The sequence below is a fragment of the Pempheris klunzingeri genome, chromosome 23 (genome assembly GCF_042242105.1).
Source record: "Pempheris klunzingeri isolate RE-2024b chromosome 23, fPemKlu1.hap1, whole genome shotgun sequence".
In the NCBI taxonomy this organism is placed as follows: domain Eukaryota; kingdom Metazoa; phylum Chordata; class Actinopteri; order Acropomatiformes; family Pempheridae; genus Pempheris; species Pempheris klunzingeri.
This window is the reverse complement of record NC_092034.1, coordinates 14,036,073-14,056,092: the sequence shown is the minus strand read 5'-3', so window position 1 is coordinate 14,056,092 and position 20,020 is coordinate 14,036,073. Positions and strand designations below refer to the sequence as shown.

The 20,020-nt window shown below is 40.8% G+C and overlaps 1 protein-coding gene and 3 pseudogenes across 1 annotated transcript; all 4 read right to left on the bottom strand.

The window, feature by feature from the left end:
- Positions 1-5,752: 5,752 nt before the first annotated feature.
- On the bottom strand, positions 5,753-7,787 carry LOC139223053 (uncharacterized; annotated as a pseudogene).
- Positions 7,788-9,366: 1,579 nt separating this feature from the next.
- Positions 9,367-11,414, bottom strand: LOC139223046 (uncharacterized). The gene is made up of 5 exons (XM_070854979.1): positions 11,369-11,414; positions 10,867-11,208; positions 10,517-10,627; positions 10,365-10,399; positions 9,367-9,580 (listed from the first exon to the last, which is right to left on the bottom strand). Exons 1-5 carry the CDS (start codon positions 11,412-11,414, stop codon positions 9,458-9,460), a joined length of 657 nt encoding a protein of 218 aa, XP_070711080.1. The 3' UTR covers positions 9,367-9,457.
- Positions 11,415-12,995: 1,581 nt separating this feature from the next.
- On the bottom strand, positions 12,996-15,031 carry LOC139223050 (uncharacterized; annotated as a pseudogene).
- Positions 15,032-16,609: 1,578 nt separating this feature from the next.
- Positions 16,610-18,645, bottom strand: LOC139223059 (uncharacterized; annotated as a pseudogene).
- Positions 18,646-20,020: the final 1,375 nt, after the last annotated feature.

Sequence of the window (20,020 nt, the reverse complement as noted above, 5' to 3'; positions counted from 1 at the left end):
GTTGTGTTTGTTTTGGTCCCGTATCTCTTTCTCTCCATCATTCATCTGTCTATCATTTCTTCAAGTTGTTGTTGAAGACGATAGATTTGGTTGGCCGCCGTGCCTAAATCTGTCTGATCAGTTTGGGCCAATACTCTATTTTCTTTGAGTACTTGTTACAGAAACAGATGAATAGGTTGGCCGCCGTGCCTAAATATCTACATCTAACTGGTGAGTTTGGGTGCATTTTTGAGCAATGACCACTTTTTCAGTTTGATCTGCAAAACGGTGTCAGTTTTATTTTCTTTAAGCCTGTGTTGTGTTTTTTGTTGCCCGCTGTGCCTGATTATCTCCATTTATCTCTCTATATTCTTCACGTTTTGATTAAAGACGGTGAACAGGTTGGCCGCCATGCCAAAATATCTACATCTAACTGATGAGTTTGGATTATTGTTTGTGCAATTATTTAGTTTTTTTCAGGGTGATCTACAAACCGTAAGTACATTTTCTTTTCTCTAAGTCTGTTGTGTTTTTGATTGGCCGCCTCTATCTCTCTTTCTCATCTGTATATCTATTTTCTTTACGTGTTTGTTGAAGACAATAGATGGGTTGGCCGCCGCGCCTGAATATGTACATCTGTCTGAATTTGGTTCAATATTTGGGTGAGAACCATCTTTTTTTTTTCAGGTTGATCAACAAACAGTAAGTGTCACTTTTATTTTCTTTGAGTCAGTTGTTGTATGTGTTTCGAGTTGGCCGCCGTGCCTCAACATCTTCCCATCTCTCTTCTTTATCTCTCTCTATTTAGTGATTTTCTTTATGTTCTTGTTAAAGAAAAAAGCTGGGTAGGTTGGCCGCTGTACCTAAATATCTACATTTAACTGGTGAGTTTGGATTATTTTTTGTGCTATTTAGTTTTTTTCAGGGTGATCTACAAACAGTAAGTACATTTTCTTTTCTCTAAGTCTGTTGTGTTTTTGATCGGCCGCCGTGCCTTAATGTCTATTTACATCTCTCGATATCTCCCTTTCTCATCTGTGTATCTATTTTCTTTAAGTGTTTGTTGAAGACAATAGATCAGTTGGCCGCCGCGCCGAGCATTTATTTTCTTTGAGTCTGTCATTGGCTGCTGTGCCTAAATATATTTCTATATCTCTGTACATCTCCATCTGTCATCTATATATCTATTTTCTTTAAGTTTCTGTTGAGGACAGTAGATCGAACGGCCGCTGTGCCCTGGAGTTGAGTTTCGACATTGAACATGTATCATTTGCAGACTGCATGAGGAGTCACACCTACATCACCACACCTCCACTATAAATGGGGAAACTGGCTACAACAGTAAATGGAGACCAGTCTTCTACCTATATTTTTTTTCATGCAGGCTCAACACAACCATCTTTGATATTTGAGAGAAAGCGATAAAGCTTTTGTGTCAAAGTGGTACAGCTTTTGTCACTTCTGGTGGTGTTTTGCAGAGAGCTGAAGGCCAGTCTTCCTGTGGCAGTCGCTCTGGCTGATACACGGTGTTCTCACCACAGGGGAAAATAATGGGTGGGGGGGGGACACGTGACTAGTTTCATGTCCGCATGTGTATGCATACACAGCTAGCGCAGAAAGCTACCCCTTTGTATTATTCATAGACACATTCACCATGTCAGTACACAATCGATTAATTAGATTACAATAGATCATCAAGTTTTAAAAAAAGTCAGAATATCAAGTCAATAGAGAAAAACGCTGCTTTAGCCTAAACCTCTAGTGATGTGCACTGTACTCTCTCCACCCAACCTGCAGGTATGTCCCTAGGAGGACATTTGACGGTCATCAGCGTCCTTTGCTGGCTCCTCCTCCATCAAACCAGCTTGTTAATTTTTAGAATACAATCAAGGACAAACACAATTTAAAAAATGGTTTGGAAATAGAGAGAAAGAATCATGTGAGACTCAAGAGGAATATTATAAATGTTCCTAATATTGGATCCTCCCACCTGAAGCCTACGCTTACGACACTGGATATTTGCTGGAGCAAGAACGTACAGCAGTTATCAACACTTGATTGAAACCAATGTAACTTGTGAGGGTCATGTAGTTCAATAAGTTTGATATGATTTATAAAAGTACCATTGCTTTTTTATAACAGTTGTCTGATGTCTGTGGTCATGACTGAAGTCTTCCTGTAGTGGGGACTTTTTTCTGACTTACACAGACATTATTTGTCACCATGGGGGGGCTGATTTCTTCGATCGTTACTTAGTTTCTTTACTGTTTTCCGGGCTGAATAATTACAAATGCTGATATTATTCAGTCAAAAGTAAGTTTTCATGATTTCTTTTGTTTTTTTGCTTCAAAGCTTTGACCTCAGAGGTCTCGTGACTTTTCCCTCAGTGGTGCTCGGACCACACTGCATCTTCCTATGAAGTGATGTGTACCTCACTCACCCCTCCCTCCCCTCTGACAGACCATCTGACTGTTTCTATAAGTAGGCTGACAGGAATCAGTACCCTTTGTCTCTTCATCAAACATCAAGACAAAAAGAAGAAAGACAGAGACTTTGTCCAACAAAGGGAAAAAAATAAGTATCATGAACGTTGAAACTTCATTACAAAATATTTTTTTTGCCCCTAACCACACTGAAAAGCAAAATGGCAGACTAATATCATAAAAACATCAGCTATACTACATTTCCAGTTGCGTCCTGAGTCTATCTGCTTGCAGCATAGATAACACAAGTTTCCATTTGTCCGTCTGATGCAGACCTCCTTTGTCTCATTGTCTCTGGAAGGAACCTCAGCACTGCAGAGTTCAGGCTATGAGAGCCCAGATTCTGTAGAAGAAAAAAGTATTTAGTGTCACATACTGTAACTATGCTTTCGTGGTTCAACACAGGATTTGCGCCGGCCCATGCTGCCTCAAGGCTAAATGGTTTTCAGAACTTCTAAACAGCAAGGATTAATCTTCTCATATTGTTTGCACCAAAAAAGTCAAAACTTGGACTTAGAATATTAATCAGTTCTTTAAAACTATAATATAATAACCTTCAATTGACCTTTAAAATGATGACGACGACGACGATAATAATAATAAAATACTACTAATAATAACAATAATAATAATAAGAACAAGAATAATAATAATAAAAATAATAATGAATTGCTTCACCTTGTTTCTTTCAGCGTACATTTCTTCGTTGGCAGCTTCATGACAAAAGATCACTCTGATTAGTTAAATATCATTGAGCAAACATTCGGCATTGAATTTGTCTGTCACAGATCGATACATGATTTGCATCAAATCAAACGTTAGCTGTACCTGTGTGAAGTTTCCTGAATTTAACAGCCAGAGCAATGACGACCACAGTGAGGAAAACAGTCAGACCACCCAAGATCACAGTGATTAGGTTTACTATCCCATCAGGCTCCTCTACAAGAAAAATGACAGACTTAGACTCTGGCTTTAGGCTCTGTGGTAACCTGCACAATACTAAAGGAGAACCTTACTTTCAGTCTGAAAATCCTCTTCACCATCACATTCACTGTAACCTTTAAAGACAGAGGGGGTGAAATAAATGTCCATACTACTGTTGCAGTGAATTTGAGATGTACTGTAAATATGCCTCTGAAAGAGGTGAGACGGAACTACAATCTTACCTTGAACCCGTAAAGATGTTGCATCAGAAGTGACTGTGTGTCCTTTGATGTAAGATCCACAGAAATACAGTCCAGAGTCAGATACTTTCACTTGTTTGATTGTAAGAAAGACAGTGGAGGTGTTGGAGCTCATTTCATATCCGTTTTGAAATCCATTGCAGAATTTAACTTCATCACCAGAGAAGTACAGAGAGGAGATACAGCTGGGTTTGGTTCTGTTGACCACTCTGAACCACTCTGTCTGACTTAGTCGTCTGGAAATGTTGGAGCACCTCAGAGTGACTTCTTCACCAGGCAGGACCTCCACAGTCTGAGACCCAAAGCCTGAGACGGAGATCCAGCCTGAAACACACAGCAGAGACAATGGCAGAATTATTCCTGAGTGCATAATACAAGGTTCACTGGAATGAAACGACAAAGTCATCTGTAATTTATCTTTAAATTCTGATGCGTTACTAGTTGGATTACTTGATGCTGTGAATAAAGAGCCAATACTTACAGAGGCAGCAGAGAAGTAAAGCTGTTGTGAAGGTGAAGCTCCTCATTGTGTGTTTAATTGTGTTACTGCAATGACAGTCCGCTCACTGAGCTCTTATAAACGGGTTTAGAGAGGCGGAGTGTCTTTTGGCTTTTCATCTGTCCGCTCACTGCCAGTGCAGCGCCATGCCGTCACATTAGAGTCATTAAAAGTGTCCTGTTGTGTTGAATGTGGAGAAACCACCTGCAATATGAAGTTGTGTTGAGCTATTTCAATTGTTCTTGTTTCAGTTGCTCATTGAACACAGCTTTTTTTATTTAGACAATACACTTAATTTGCAATAATTGAAATAATTTTGAGTGCAACTGTATTTATGATTGGCTGAGGTGGAAAGGTCTGTGTATCAATAAAAACAAAATACGAGGGGAAATGACTCATGATGTCCATGAAGCATCATCGCTGATGTCACTGAGACAAAAGATGGAGCTGGATGAAAACTATAATTTGCTGAACATTGTAGACAATCCTCAAATTAATAGAGAAAATAAAGAAATGCAGTATGTGCATTACACTTCCTACATCGTTTTCCAGTGAGAATAGATTGCCGACCTTTCTATTTTGTCCTCTGCAGTGCTTCATTTGGCATGTAGCTGAAGAATTAGTGCTTAGCAAGTGTTTGAACAAGTGCTTGGCTTGATGCTCCCAGTATTCACATAAAGGTTATGGATGGAAACGCTAAGTCGACCACATTGGTCCAATTATAGGATTGTTTTTTCTTTTTACAGACATTCATGGTCCCCAGAGGATGAGTCCTAAACATTTGATAACTCAGGAACTATTTGATGATTTTCCATGAAATTGAATGACCAGTAACACTGAGTTTGCGTGCATGTTAGCATGCTCACGTACCGAGCTTAAAGCATCGCCGTGCCAAAGTGCAGCCTCACGGAGCTTCTAGCGTGGCTGCAGACTCTTGTTTCACATCAGCAGCCTCTCTTCTGCTGCTGTTTGTGCTCTTCACTGTGAGAATAGCAGTTGCTTATTCCAGCGTTCTCCCCTGTGCGATGGTGTGCAGGCCTGTGCAGCCTACTTCTTAGTGAGTTTATGTAAAGTGAGTGGAGTGATTTAATGATGCTGGAAGACATCGATTTACACTTTTCACAGGAGCAGTATTCTTGGTGTGTGAAAATGTCTTCAGTATGTGTGTGGTCACTGCTGAAGTCTTCCTGTGGTGGACGCTTCAATTGAGCTCATACAGTCAAAGTATGTCAGCATATCGTTATCTAATTTCGTCATTCTCCAAAAGTATAAATACATCAGCAGGTTTTAAGCAGGCAGGCTAGTTGTCACTACCTCTTTTTATACTTTCCACTGACTGTTACTTCAAAGGGCTTGTGATTGTCACCTCGGCTGTTCTCAGACCGCACTGCTGCGCTGTCTCTTCCTGTCAAACCAGTGATGAGCATCTCACTCACCCGTCCCTCCACGGGCAGTTTGATTTTCCCTGTACGTGAGCTTGACGGTCATCGGAGTCCTTTGTGACTCTGGATCCATCACACATTGAGCATGTAACTGTTGCCGCTCACACTCAGAAGAATCACGAGTGAGAAAATGCAGAAAGGTTATTCAGAATTTATTGTTCTGCCACGCACTACCCACACACAGAAACACAGCAGCAGATTAACGTGATAAAACATCAGTTCCACTCTGAGTGGCAGTTCCACGTGTTTCCTAAGACTATCTGGTGGCAGCATACACAACATTTGGCTCCAGCTCTCTCCCAGACGCAGGCCTGCGGTTCCCTTTCTGCTTAGCCTGAAAACTTAGAGCTGCGTAGTTCAGGTCATCTGAGGCCAGATTCTGTAAATCAGAATTTATTTATTTATTGATATTAGTTTGATATTTACTGTATCAACCACACTTTAGCTGAGTCTGTGAAAATCCATAAAGTTGGATTTTTACCACAAAGGAATCATTACAACTAAGATGGATGTAAACTATACTTGACCTAAGTCTAATTTAAATGCCAAAACATGATTTCTAGTAGAGTCCCAGGTGTGTTTCACAGTTCAGTTTTCTATTTGATTCGAAACGAAGTTGCTCAAACAGCAATAGTCTATAGGCCAGATTTTATAATTATACTGTCCTCGTATCTCTCTCGACAAAAGTAAGATAATAAAAAAAACAATCACTGTTGGTAAGAAGAGAAAAAGTGTGGCTGCAACTAGCATTTGCGTAGCATCTCATGTTTTGAGACTACTGTGAGCAAAATTACGAATGTTGCTCAAATCCTGCTGTTCGAGTTAATGATCTTCGACTTTGTTTCAAGGTCAATGATGAAAAAACTGAAATTTGGATTTCAAACTATGATTTAAAGGAGATCAGTTTTGTTTGAGATTAAAGTGGACAATTCTGACTCCCTGCCTGAATGTACTAATGTATAAATATAAATCACATCCTCTTAGTTGTGCTGTTGTACTCGATATCACCACGGCTGTGATTCAGTCGGGGCCACGAGGACCACAAGCAGATTCCTGAATATTACCGATGCTCGGGACAAAGATCATTAACTGACTGATCCTGTCTTTAAATGCATCTTTCCAAACATTACACACAGTTTCTAGAAGTTAATGGTCAGTTCACCTGGTTTCTTCCTGGCTGTGGTTCTTGATTCACAGCTAAATGTCAAAAGACAAAAATCGGATTAGTTTATCATTACCCACCACATTTGCTGTAGATTGTCCATCATGTTGACACAACTTACAAAGGATGTGCAAATTAAAAAGCTGCTGTACCTGTGTGAAGTTTCCTGAATTTAACAGCCAGAGCAATGACGACCACAGTGAGGAAAACAGTCAGACCACCCAAGATCACAGTGATTAGGTTTACTATCCCATCAGGCTCCTCTACAAGAAAAATGACAGACTTAGACTCTGGCTTTAGGCTCTGTGGTAACCTGCACAATACTAAAGGAGAACCTTACTTTCAGTCTGAAAATCCTCTTCACCATCACATTCACTGTAACCTTTAAAGACAGAGGGGGTGAAATAAATGTCCATACTACTGTTGCAGTGAATTTGAGATGTACTGTAAATATGCCTCTGAAAGAGGTGAGATGGAACTACAATCTTACCTTGAACCCGTAAATACGTCACATCAGAAGTGACTGTGTGTCCTTCGATGTAAAATCCACAGAAATACAGTCCAGAGTCAGATACATTCACTTGTTTGATTGTAAGAAAGACAGTGGAGATGTTGGAGCTCATTTCATATCCGTTTTGAAATCCATTGCAGAATTTAACTTCGTCACTAGAGAAGAGCAGAGAGGAGATACAGCTGGGCTTGGTTTTGTTGACCACTCTGAACCACTCTGTCTGACTTGGTACAGTGGAAATGTTGGAGCACCTCAGAGTGACTTCTTCACCAGGCAGGACCTCCACAGTCTGAGACCCAAAGCCTGAGACGGAGATCCAGCCTGAAACACACAGCAGAGACAACGGCAGAATTATTCCTGAGTGCATAATACAAGGTTCTCTGGAATGAAACGACAATAAAGTCATCTGTAATTTATCTTTAAATTCTGATGCGTTACTAGTTGGATTACTTGATGCTGTGAATAAAGAGCCAATACTTACAGAGGCAGCAGAGAAGTAAAGCTGTTGTGAAGGTGAAGCTCCTCATTGTGTGTTTAATTGTGTTACTGCAATGACAGTCCGCTCACTGAGCTCTTATAAACGGGTTTAGAGAGGCGGAGTGTCTTTTGGCTTTTCATCTGTCCGCTCACTGCCAGTGCAGCGCCATGCCGTCACATTAGAGTCATTAAAAGTGTCCTGTTGTGTTGAATGTGGAGAAACCACCTGCAATATGAAGTTGTGTTGAGCTATTTCAATTGTTCTTGTTTCAGTTGCTCATTGAACACAGCTTTTTTTATTTAGACAATACACTTAATTTGCAATAATTGAAATAATTTTGAGTGCAACTGTATTTATGATTGGCTGAGGTGGAAAGGTCTGTGTATCAATAAAAACAAAATACGAGGGGAAATGACTCATGATGTCCATGAAGCATCATCGCTGATGTCACTGAGACAAAAGATGGAGCTGGATGAAAACTTTAATTTGCTGAACGTTATAGACAATCCTCAAATTAATAGAGGAAATAAAGAAATGCAGTATGTGCATTACACTTCCTACATCGTTTTCCAGTGAGAATAGATTGCCGACCTTTCTATTTTGTCCTCTGCAGTGCTTCATTTGGCATGTAGCTGAAGAATTAGTGCTTAGCAAGTGTTTGAACAAGTGCTTGGCTTGATGCTCCCAGTATTCACATAAAGGTTATGGATGGAAACGCTAAGTCGACCACATTGGTCCAATTATAGGATTGTTTTTTCTTTTTACAGATATTCATGGTCCCCAGAGGATGAGTCCTAAACATTTGATAACTCAGGAACTATTTGATGATTTTCCATGAAATTGAATGACCAGTAACACTGAGTTTGCGTGCATGTTAGCATGCTCACGTACCGAGCTTAAAGCATCGCCGTGCCAAAGTGCAGCCTCACGGAGCTTCTAGCGTGGCTGCAGACTCTTGTTTCACATCAGCAGCCTCTCTTCTGCTGCTGTTTGTGCTCTTCACTGTGAGAATAGCAGTTGCTTATTCCAGCGTTCTCCCCTGTGCGATGGTGTGCAGGCCTGTGCAGCCTACTTCTTAGTGAGTTTATGTAAAGTGAGTGGAGTGATTTAATGATGCTGGAAGACATCGATTTACACTTTTCACAGGAGCAGTATTCTTGGTGTGTGAAATTGTCTTCAGTATGCGTGTGGTCACTGCTGAAGTCTTCCTGTGGTGGACGCTTCAATTGAGCTCATACAGTCAAAGCATGTCAGCATATCGTTATCTAATTTCGTCATTCTCCAAAAGTATAAATACATCAGCAGGTTTTAAGCAGGCAGGCTAGTTGTCACTGCCTCTTTTTATACTTTCCACTGACTGTTTTTTCAAAGGGCTTGTGATTGTCACCTCGGCTGTTCTCAGACCGCACTGCTGCGCTGTCTCTTCCTGTCAAACCAGTGATGAGCATCTCACTCACCCGTCCCTCCACGGGCAGTTTGATTTTCCCTGTACGTGAGCTTGACGGTCATCGGAGTCCTTTGTGACTCTGGATCCATCACACATTGAGCATGTAACTGTTGCCGCTCACACTCAGAAGAATCACGAGTGAGAAAATGCAGAAAGGTTATTCAGAATTTATTGTTCTGCCACGCACTACCCACACACAGAAACACAGCAGCAGATTAACGTGATAAAACATCAGTTCCACTCTGAGTGGCAGTTCCACGTGTTTCCTAAGACTATCTGGTGGCAGCATACACAACATTTGGCTCCAGCTCTCTCCCAGACGCAGGCCTGCGGTTCCCTTTCTGCTTAGCCTGAAAACTTAGAGCTGCGTAGTTCAGGTCATCTGAGGCCAGATTCTGTAAATCAGAATGTATTTATTTATTGATATTAGTTTGATATTTACTGTATCAACCACACTTTAGCTGAGTCTGTGAAAATCCATAAAGTTGGATTTTTACCACAAAGGAATCATTACAACTAAGATGGATGTAAACTATACTTGACCTAAGTCTAATTTAAATGCCAAAACATGATTTCTAGTAGAGTCCCAGGTGTGTTTCACAGTTCAGTTTTCTATTTGATTCGAAACGAAGTTGCTCAAACAGCAATAGTCTATAGGCCAGATTTTATAATTATACTGTCCTCGTATCTCTCTCGACAAAAGTAAGATAATAAAACAACAAAATCACTGTTGGTAAGAAGAGAAAAAGTGTGGCTGCAACTAGCATTTGCGTAGCATCTCATGTTTTGAGACTACTGTGAGCAAAATTACGAATGTTGCTCAAATCCTGCTGTTCGAGTTAATGATCTTCGACTTTGTTCCAAGGTCAGTGATCAAAAAACTGATATTTGGATCTCAAACTATGATTTAATGGAGATCAGTTTTGTTTGAGATTAAAGTGGACAATTCTGACTCCCTGCCTGAATGTACTAATGTATAAATATAAATCACATCCTCTTAGTTGTGCTGTTGTACTCGATATCACCACGGCTGTGATTCAGTCGGGGCCACGAGGACCACAAGCAGATTCCTGAATATTACCGATGCTCGGGACAAAGATCATTAACTGACTGATCCTGTCTTTAAATGCATCTTTCCAAACATTACACACAGTTTATAGAAGTTAATGGTCAGTTCACCTGGTTTCTTCCTGGCTGTGGTTCTCGATTCACAGCTAAATGTCAAAAGACAAAAATCGGATTAGTTTATCATTACCCACCACATTTGCTGTAGATTGTCCATCATGTTGATACAACTTACAAAGGATGTGCAAATTAAAAAGCTGCTGTACCTGTGTGAAGTTTCCTGAATTTAACAGCCAGAGCAATGACGACCACAGTGAGGAAAACAGTCAGACCACCCAAGATCACAGTGATTAGGTTTACTATCCCATCAGGCTCCTCTACAAGAAAAATGACAGACTTAGACTCTGGCTTTAGGCTCTGTGGTAACCTGCACAATACTAAAGGAGAACCTTACTTTCAGTCTGAAAATCCTCTTCACAATGACATTCAGCATCACATTCACTGTAACCTTTAAAGACGGAGGGGGTGAAATAAATGTCCATACTACTGTTGCAGTGAATTTGAGATGTACTGTAAATATGCCTCTGAAAGAGGTGAGACGGAACTACAATCTTACCTTGAACCCGTAAAGATGTTGCATCAGAAGTGACTATGTGTCCTTTGATGTAAGATCCACAGAAATACAGTCCAGAGTCAGATACATTCACTTGTTTGATTGTAAGAAAGACAGTGGAGATGTTGGAGCTCATTTCATATCCGTTTTGAAATCCATTGCAGAATTTAGCTTCGTCACTAGAGAAGAGCAGAGAGGAGATACAGCTGGGCTTGGTTTTGTTGACCACTCTGAACCAGTCTGTCTGACTTGGTACAGTGGAAATGTTGGAGCACCTCAGAGTGACTTCTTCACCAGGCAGGACCTCCACAGTCTGAGACCCAAAGCCTGAGACGGAGATCCAGCCTGAAACACACAGCAGAGACAACGGCAGAATTATTCCTGAGTGCATAATACAAAGTTCACTGGAATGAAACGACAATAAAGTCATCTGTAATTTATCTTTAAATTCTGATGCGTTACTAGTTGGATTACTTGATGCTGTGAATAATGAGCCAATACTTACAGAGGCAGCAGAGAAGTAAAGCTGTTGTGAAGGTGAAGCTCCTCATTGTGTGTTTAATTGTGTTACTGCAATGACAGTCCGCTCACTGAGCTCTTATAAACGGGTTTAGAGAGGCGGAGTGTCTTTTGGCTTTTCATCTGTCCGCTCACTGCCAGTGCAGCGCCATGCCGTCACATTAGAGTCATTAAAAGTGTCCTGTTGTGTTGAATGTGGAGAAACCACCTGCAATATGAAGTTGTGTTGAGCTATTTCAATTGTTCTTGTTTCAGTTGCTCATTGAACACAGTTTTTTTTATTTAGACAATACACTTAATTTGCAATAATTGAAATAATTTTGAGTGCAACTGTATTTATGATTGGCTGAGGTGGAAAGGTCTGTGTATCAATAAAAACAAAATACGAGGGGAAATGACTCATGATGTCCATGAAGCATCATCGCTGATGTCACTGAGACAAAAGATGGAGCTGGATGAAAACTTTAATTTGCTGAACGTTGTAGACAATCCTCAAATTAATAGAGGAAATAAAGAAATGCAGTATGTGCATTACACTTCCTACATCGTTTTCCAGTGAGAATACATTGCCGACCTTTCTATTTTGTCCTCTGCAGTGCTTCATTTGGCATGTAGCTGAAGAATTAGTGCTTAGCAAGTGTTTGAACAAGTGCTTGGCTTGATGCTCCCAGTATTCACATAAAGGTTATGGATGGAAACGCTAAGTCGACCACATTGGTCCAATTATAGGATTGTTTTTTTTCTTTTTACAGATATTCATGGTCCCCAGAGGATGAGTCCTAAACATTTGATAACTCAGGAACTATTTGATGATTTTCCATGAAATTGAATGACCAGTAACACTGAGTTTGCGTGCATGTTAGCATGCTCACGTACCGAGCTTAAAGCATCGCCGTGCCAAAGTGCAGCCTCACGGAGCTTCTAGCGTGGCTGCAGACTCTTGTTTCACATCAGCAGCCTCTCTTCTGCTGCTGTTTGTGCTCTTCACTGTGAGAATAGCAGTTGCTTATTCCAGCGTTCTCCCCTGTGCGATGGTGTGCAGGCCTGTGCAGCCTACTTCTTAGTGAGTTTATGTAAAGTGAGTGGAGTGATTTAATGATGCTGGAAGACATCGATTTACACTTTTCACAGGAGCAGTATTCTTGGTGTGTGAAATTGTCTTCAGTATGCGTGTGGTCACTGCTGAAGTCTTCCTGTGGTGGACGCTTCAATTGAGCTCATACAGTCAAAGTATGTCAGCATATCGTTATCTAATTTCGTCATTCTCCAAAAGTATAAATACATCAGCTGGTTTTAAGCAGGCAGGCTAGTTGTCACTGCCTCTTTTTATACTTTCCACTGACTGTTTTTTCAAAGGGCTTGTGATTGTCACCTCGGCTGTTCTCAGACCGCACTGCTGCGCTGTCTCTTCCTGTCAAACCAGTGATGAGCATCTCACTCACCCGTCCCTCCACGGGCAGTTTGATTTTCCCTGTACGTGAGCTTGACGGTCATCGGAGTCCTTTGTGACTCTGGATCCATCACACATTGAGCATGTATCTGTTGCCGCTCACACTCAGAAGAATCACGAGTGAGAAAATGCAGAAAGGTTATTCAGAATTTATTGTTCTGCCACGCACTACCCACACACAGAAACACAGCAGCAGATTAACGTGATAAAACATCAGTTCCACTCTGAGTGGCAGTTCCACGTGTTTCCTAAGACTATCTGGTGGCAGCATACACAACATTTGGCTCCAGCTCTCTCCCAGACGCAGGCCTGCGGTTCCCTTTCTGCTTAGCCTGAAAACTTAGAGCTGCGTAGTTCAGGTCATCTGAGGCCAGATTCTGTAAATCAGAATTTATTTATTTATTGATATTAGTTTGATATTTACTGTATCAACCACACTTTAGCTGAGTCTGTGAAAATCCATAAAATTAGATTTTTACCACAAAGGAATCATTACAACTAAGATGGATGTAAACTATACTTGACCTAAGTCTAATTTAAATGCCAAAACATGATTTCTAGTAGAGTCCCAGGTGTGTTTCACAGTTCAGTTTTCTATTTGATTCGAAACGAAGTTGCTCAAACAGCAATAGTCTATAGGCCAGATTTTATAATTATACTGTCCTTGTATCTCTCTCGACAAAAGTAAGATAATAAAACAACAAAATCACTGTTGGTAAGAAGAGAAAAAGTGTGGCTGCAACTAGCATTTGCGTAGCATCTCATGTTTTGAGACTACTGTGAGCAAAATTACGAATGTTGCTCAAATCCTGCTGTTCGAGTTAATGATCTTCGACTTTGTTCCAAGGTCAGTGATCAAAAAACTGAAATTTGGATTTCAAACTATGATTTAATGGAGATCAGTTTTGTTTGAGATTAAAGTGGACAATTCTGACTCCCTGCCTGAATGTACTAATGTATAAATATAAATCACATCCTCTTAGTTGTGCTGTTGTACTCGATATCACCACGGCTGTGATTCAGTCGGGGCCACGAGGACCACAAGCAGATTCCTGAATATTACCGATGCTCAGGACAAAGATCATTAACTGACTGATCCTGTCTTTAAATGCATCTTTCCAAACATTACACACAGTTTCTAGAAGTTAATGGTCAGTTCACCTGGTTTCTTCCTGGCTGTGGTTCTCGATTCACAGCTAAATGTCAAAAGACAAAAATCGGATTAGTTTATCATTACCCACCACATTTGCTGTAGATTGTCCATCATGTTGATACAACTTACAAAGGATGTGCAAATTAAAAAGCTGCTGTACCTGTGTGAAGTTTCCTGAATTTGACAGCCAGAGCAATGACGACCACAGTGAGGAAAACAGTCAGACCACCCAAGATCACAGTGATTAGGTTTACTATCCCATCAGGCTCCTCTACAAGAAAAATGACAGACTTAGACTCTGGCTTTAGGCTCTGTGGTAACCTGCACAATACAAAAGGAGAACCTTACTTTCAGTCTGAAAATCCTCTTCATCATCACATTCACTGTAACCTTTAAAGACGGAGGGGGTGAAATAAATGTCCATACTACTGTTGCAGTGAATTTGAGATGTACTGTAAATATGCCTCTGAAAGAGGTGAGACGGAACTACAATCTTACCTTGAACCCGTAAATACGTCACATCAGAAGTGACTGTGTGTCCTTTGATGTAAGATCCACAGAAATACAGTCCAGAGTCAGATACATTCACTTGTTTGATTGTAAGAAAGACAGTGGAGATGTTGGAGCTCATTTCATATCCGTTTTGAAATCCATTGCAGAATTTAACTTTGCCATCTGACGAGTACAGAGAGGAGATACAGCTGGGCTTGGTTCTGTTGACCACTCTGAACCACTCTGTCTGAGTTGGTACAGTGGAAATGTTGGAGCACCTCAGAGTGACTTCTTCACCAGGCAGGACCTCCACAGTCTGAGACCCAAAGCCTGAGACGGAGATCCAGCCTGAAACACACAGCAGAGACAACGGCAGAATTATTCCTGAGTGCATAATACAAGGTTCACTGGAATGAAACGACAATAAAGTCATCTGTAATTTATCTTTAAATTCTGATGCGTTACTAGTTGGATTACTTGATGCTGTGAATAATGAGCCAATACTTACAGAGGCAGCAGAGAAATAAAGCTGTTGTGAAGGTGAAGCTCCTCATTGTGTGTTTAATTGTGTTACTGCAATGACAGTCCGCTCACTGAGCTCTTATAAACGGGTTTAGAGAGGCGGAGTGTCTTTTGGCTTTTCATCTGTCCGCTCACTGCCAGTGCAGCGCCATGCCGTCACATTAGAGTCATTAAAAGTGTCCTGTTGTGTTGAATGTGGAGAAACCACCTGCAATATGAAGTTGTGTTGAGCTATTTCAATTGTTCTTGTTTCAGTTGCTCATTGAACACAGCTTTTTTTATTTAGACAATACACTTAATTTGCAATAATTGAAATAATTTTGAGTGCAACTGTATTTATGATTGGCTGAGGTGGAAAGGTCTGTGTATCAATAAAAACAAAATACGAGGGGAAATGACTCATGATGTCCATGAAGCATCGTCACTGATGTCACTGAGACAAAAGATGGAGCTGGATGAAAACTTTAATTTGCTGAACGTTATAGACAATCCTCAAATTAATAGAGGAAATAAAGAAATGCAGTATGTGCATTACACTTCCTACATTGTTTTCCAGTGAGAATAGATTGCCGACCTTTCTATTTTGTCCTCTGCAGTGCTTCATTTGGCATGTAGCTGAAGAATTAGTGCTTAGCAAGTGTTTGAACAAGTGCTTGGCTTGATGCTCCCAGTATTCACATAAAGGTTATGGATGGAAACGCTAAGTCGACCACATTGGTCCAATTATAGGATTGTTTTTTCTTTTTACAGACATTCATGGTCCCCAGAGGATGAGTCCTAAACATTTGATAACTCAGGAACTATTTGATGATTTTCCATGAAATTGAATGACCAGTAACACTGAGTTTGCGTGCATGTTAGCATGCTCACGTACCGAGCTTAAAGCATCGCCGTGCCAAAGTGCAGCCTCACGGAGCTTCTAGCGTGGCTGCAGACTCTTGTTTCACATCAGCAGCCTCTCTTCTGCTGCTGTTTGTGCTCTTCACTGTGAGAATAGCAGTTGCTTATTCCAGCGTTCTCCCCTGTGCGATGGTGTGCAGGCCTGTGCAGCCTACTTCTTAGTGAGTTTATGTAAAGTGAGTGGAGTGATTTAATGATGCTGGAAGACATCGATTTACACTTTTCACAGGAGCAGTATTCTTGGTGTGTGAAAATGTCTTCAGTATGCGTGTGGTCACTGCTGAAGTCTTCCTGTGGTGGACGCTTTAATTGAGCTCATACAGTCAAAGTATGTCAGCATATCGTTATCTAATTTCGTCATTCTCCAAAAGTATAAATACATCAGCTGGTTTTAAGCAGACAGGCTAGTTGTCACTACCTCTTTTTATACTTTCCACTGACTGTTTTTTCAAAGGGCTTGTGATTGTCACCTCGGCTGTTCTCAGACCGCACTGCTGCGCTGTCTCTTCCTGTCAAACCAGTGATGAGCATCTCACTCACCCGTCCCTCCACGGGCAGTTTGATTTTCCCTGTACGTGAGCTTGACGGTCATCGGAGTCCTTTGTGACTCTGGATCTATCACACATTGAGCATGCTCTGTTGCCGCTCACACTCAGAAGAATCACGAGTGAGAAAATGCAGAAAGGTTATTCAGAATTTATTGTTCTGCCACGCACTACCCACACACAGAAACACAGCAGCAGATTAACGTGATAAAACATCAGTTCCACTCTGAGTGGCAGTTCCACGTGTTTCCTAAGACTATCTGGTGGCAGCATACACAACATTTGGCTCCAGCTCTCTCCCAGACGCAGGCCTGCGGTTCCCTTTCGGCTTAGCCTGAAAACTTAGAGCTGCGTAGTTCAGGTCATCTGAGGCCAGATTCTGTAAATCAGAATGTATTTATTTATTGATATTAGTTTGATATTTACTGTATCAACCACACTTTAGCTGAGTCTGTGAAAATCCATAAAATTAGATTTTTACCACAAAGGAATCATTACAACTAAGATGGATGTAAACTATACTTGACCTAAGTCTAATTTAAATGCCAAAACATGATTTGTAGTAGAGTCCCAGGTGTGTTTCACAGTTCAGTTTTCTATTTGATTCGAAATGAAGTTGCTCAAACAGCAATGGTCTATAGGCCAGATTTTATAATTATACTGTCCTCGTATCTCTCTCGACAAAAGTAAGATAATAAAACAACAAAATCACTGTTGGTAAGAAGAGAAAAAGTGTGGCTGCAACTAGCATTTGCGTAGCATCTCATGTTTTGAGACTACTGTGAGCAAAATTACGAATGTTGCTCAAATCCTGCTGTTCGAGTTAATGATCTTCGACTTTGTTTCAAGGTCAATGATCAAAAAACTGAAATTTGGATTTCAAACTATGATTTAATGGAGATCAGTTTTGTTTGAGATTAAAGTGGACAATTCTGACTCCCTGCCTGAATGTACTAATGTATAAATATAAATCACATCCTCTTAGTTGTGCTGTTGTACTCGATATCACCACGGCTGTGATTCAGTCGGGGCCACGAGGACCACAAGCAGATTCCTGAATATTACCGATGCTCGGGACAAAGATCATTAACTGACTGATCCTGTCTTTAAATGCATCTTTCCAAACATTACACACAGTTTATAGAAGTTAATGGTCAGTTCACCTGGTTTCTTCCTGGCTGTGGTTCTCGATTCACAGCTAAATGTCAAAAGACAAAAATCGGATTAGTTTATCATTACCCACCACATTTGCTGTAGATTGTCCATCATGTTGATACAACTTACAAAGGATGTGCAAATTAAAAAGCTGCTGTACCTGTGTGAAGTTTCCTGAATTTGACAGCCAGAACAATGACGACCACAGTGAGGAAAACAGTCAGACCACCCAAGATCACAGTGATTAGGTTTACTATCCCATCAGGCTCCTCTACAAGAAAAATGACAGACTTAGACTCTGGCTTTAGGCTCTGTGGTAACCTGCACAATACAAAAGGAGAACCTTACTTTCAGTCTGAAAATCCTCTTCACCATCACATTCACTGTAACCTTTAAAGACGGAGGGGGTGAAATAAATGTCCATACTACTGTTGCAGTGAATTTGAGATGTACTGTAAATATGCCTCTGAAAGAGGTGAGACGGAACTACAATCTTACCTTGAACCCGTAAATACGTCACATCAGAAGTGACTGTGTGTCCTTCGATGTAAGATCCACAGAAATACAGTCCAGAGTCAGATACATTCACTTGTTTGATTGTAAGAAAGACAGTGGAGATGTTGGAGCTCATTTCATATCCGTTTTGAAATCCATTGCAGAATTTAGCTTCGTCACCAGAGAAGAGCAGAGAGGAGATACAGCTGGGCTTGGTTCTGTTGACCACTCTGAACCACTCTGTCACAGTTGGTCCGCTGGAAATGTTGGAGCACCTCAGAGTGACTTCTTCACCAGGCAGGACCTCCACAGTCTGAGACCCAAAGCCTGAGACGGAGATCCAGCCTGAAACACACAGCAGAGACAACGGCAGAATTATTCCTGAGTGCATAATACAAGGTTCTCTGGAATGAAACGACAATAAAGTCATCTGTAATTTATCTTTAAATTCTGATGCGTTACTAGTTGGATTACTTGATGCTGTGAATAAAGAGCCAATACTTACAGAGGCAGCAGAGAAGTAAAGCTGTTGTGAAGGTGAAGCTCCTCATTGTGTGTTTAATTGTGTTACTGCAATGACAGTCCGCTCACTGAGCTCTTATAAACGGGTTTAGAGAGGCGGAGTGTCTTTTGGCTTTTCATCTGTCCGCTCACTGCCAGTGCAGCGCCATGCCGTCACATTAGAGTCATTAAAAGTGTCCTGTTGTGTTGAATGTGGAGAAACCACCTGCAATATGAAGTTGTGTTGAGCTATTTCAATTGTTCTTGTTTCAGTTGCTCATTGAACACAGTTTTTTTATTTAGACAATACACCTGATTTGCAATAATTGAAATAATTTTGAGTGCAACTGTATTTATGATTGGCTGAGGTGGAAAGGTCTGTGTATCAATAACAACAAAATACGAGGGGAAATGACTCATGATGTCCATGAAGCATCATCGCTGATGTCACTGAGACAAAAGATGGAGCTGGATGAAAACTTTAATTTGCTGAACGTTGTAGACAATCCTCAAATTAATAGAGGAAATAAAGAAATGCAGTATGTGCATTACACTTCCTACATCGTTTTCCAGTGAGAATAGATTGCCGACCTTTCTATTTTGTCCTCTGCAGTGCTTCATTTGGCATGTAGCTGAAGAATTAGTGCTTAGCAAGTGTTTGAACAAGTGCTTGGCTTGATGCTCTCAGTATTCACATAAAGGTTATGGATGGAAACGCTAAGTCGACCACATTGGTCCAATTATAGGATTGTTTTTTTTTCTTTTTACAGACATTCATGGTCCCCAGAGGATGAGTCCTAAACATTTGATAACTCAGCAACTATTTGATGAATTGCCATGAAATTGAATGACCAGTAACACTGAGTTTGCGTGCATGTTAGCATGCTCACGTACCGAGCTTAAAGCATCGCCGTGCCAAAGTGCAGCCTCACGGAGCTTCTAGCGTGGCTGCAGACTCTTGTTTCACATCAGCAGCCTCTCTTCTGCTGCTGTTTGTGCTCTTCACTGTGAGAATAGCAGTTGCTTATTCCAGCGTTCTCCCCTGTGCGATGGTGTGCAGGCCTGTGCAGCCTACTTCTTAGTGAGTTTATGTAAAGTGAGTGGAGTGATTTAATGATGCTGGAAGACATCGATTTACACTTTTCACAGGAGCATTGTTGTTGAAGACCGTGGACAGGTTGGCTGCTGTGCCTAGATATCTACATCTATTAGATGATTGGATCAATACGTTTTTTCAGGTTGGTCTTCCAACACTAAGTGTCAGTTCTGTTTTAAGCCTGTGTTGTGTTTTTGGTTGGCTGCCGTGCCTCAGTATCTATCTATGTCCCTGTCTTGCTGTTTTTCTCTCGATTTATTGGTCTTCTTGAAGGTCTTCTTATAAAAATATCCAAACAATAGATGCCATTTTTATTTTCTTTAAGTCTG

What these genes read in the sequence shown, in the direction of transcription:
- LOC139223046 (XM_070854979.1), bottom strand. Translation starts at nt 11,414, where the DNA reads ATGAGGAGCTTCACCTTCACAACAGCTTTACTTCTCTGCTGCCTCT. An exon ending in AACATCTTTACGGGTTCAAG is followed by an intron (nt 10,628 to 10,866) that starts GTAAGATTGTAG and finishes TTTTTCTTGTAG; the next exon opens with AGGAGCCTGATGGGATAGTA. An exon ending in ATTCAGGAAACTTCACACAG is followed by an intron (nt 10,400 to 10,516) that starts GTACAGCAGCTT and finishes TTTGACATTTAG; the next exon opens with CTGTGAATCGAGAACCACAG.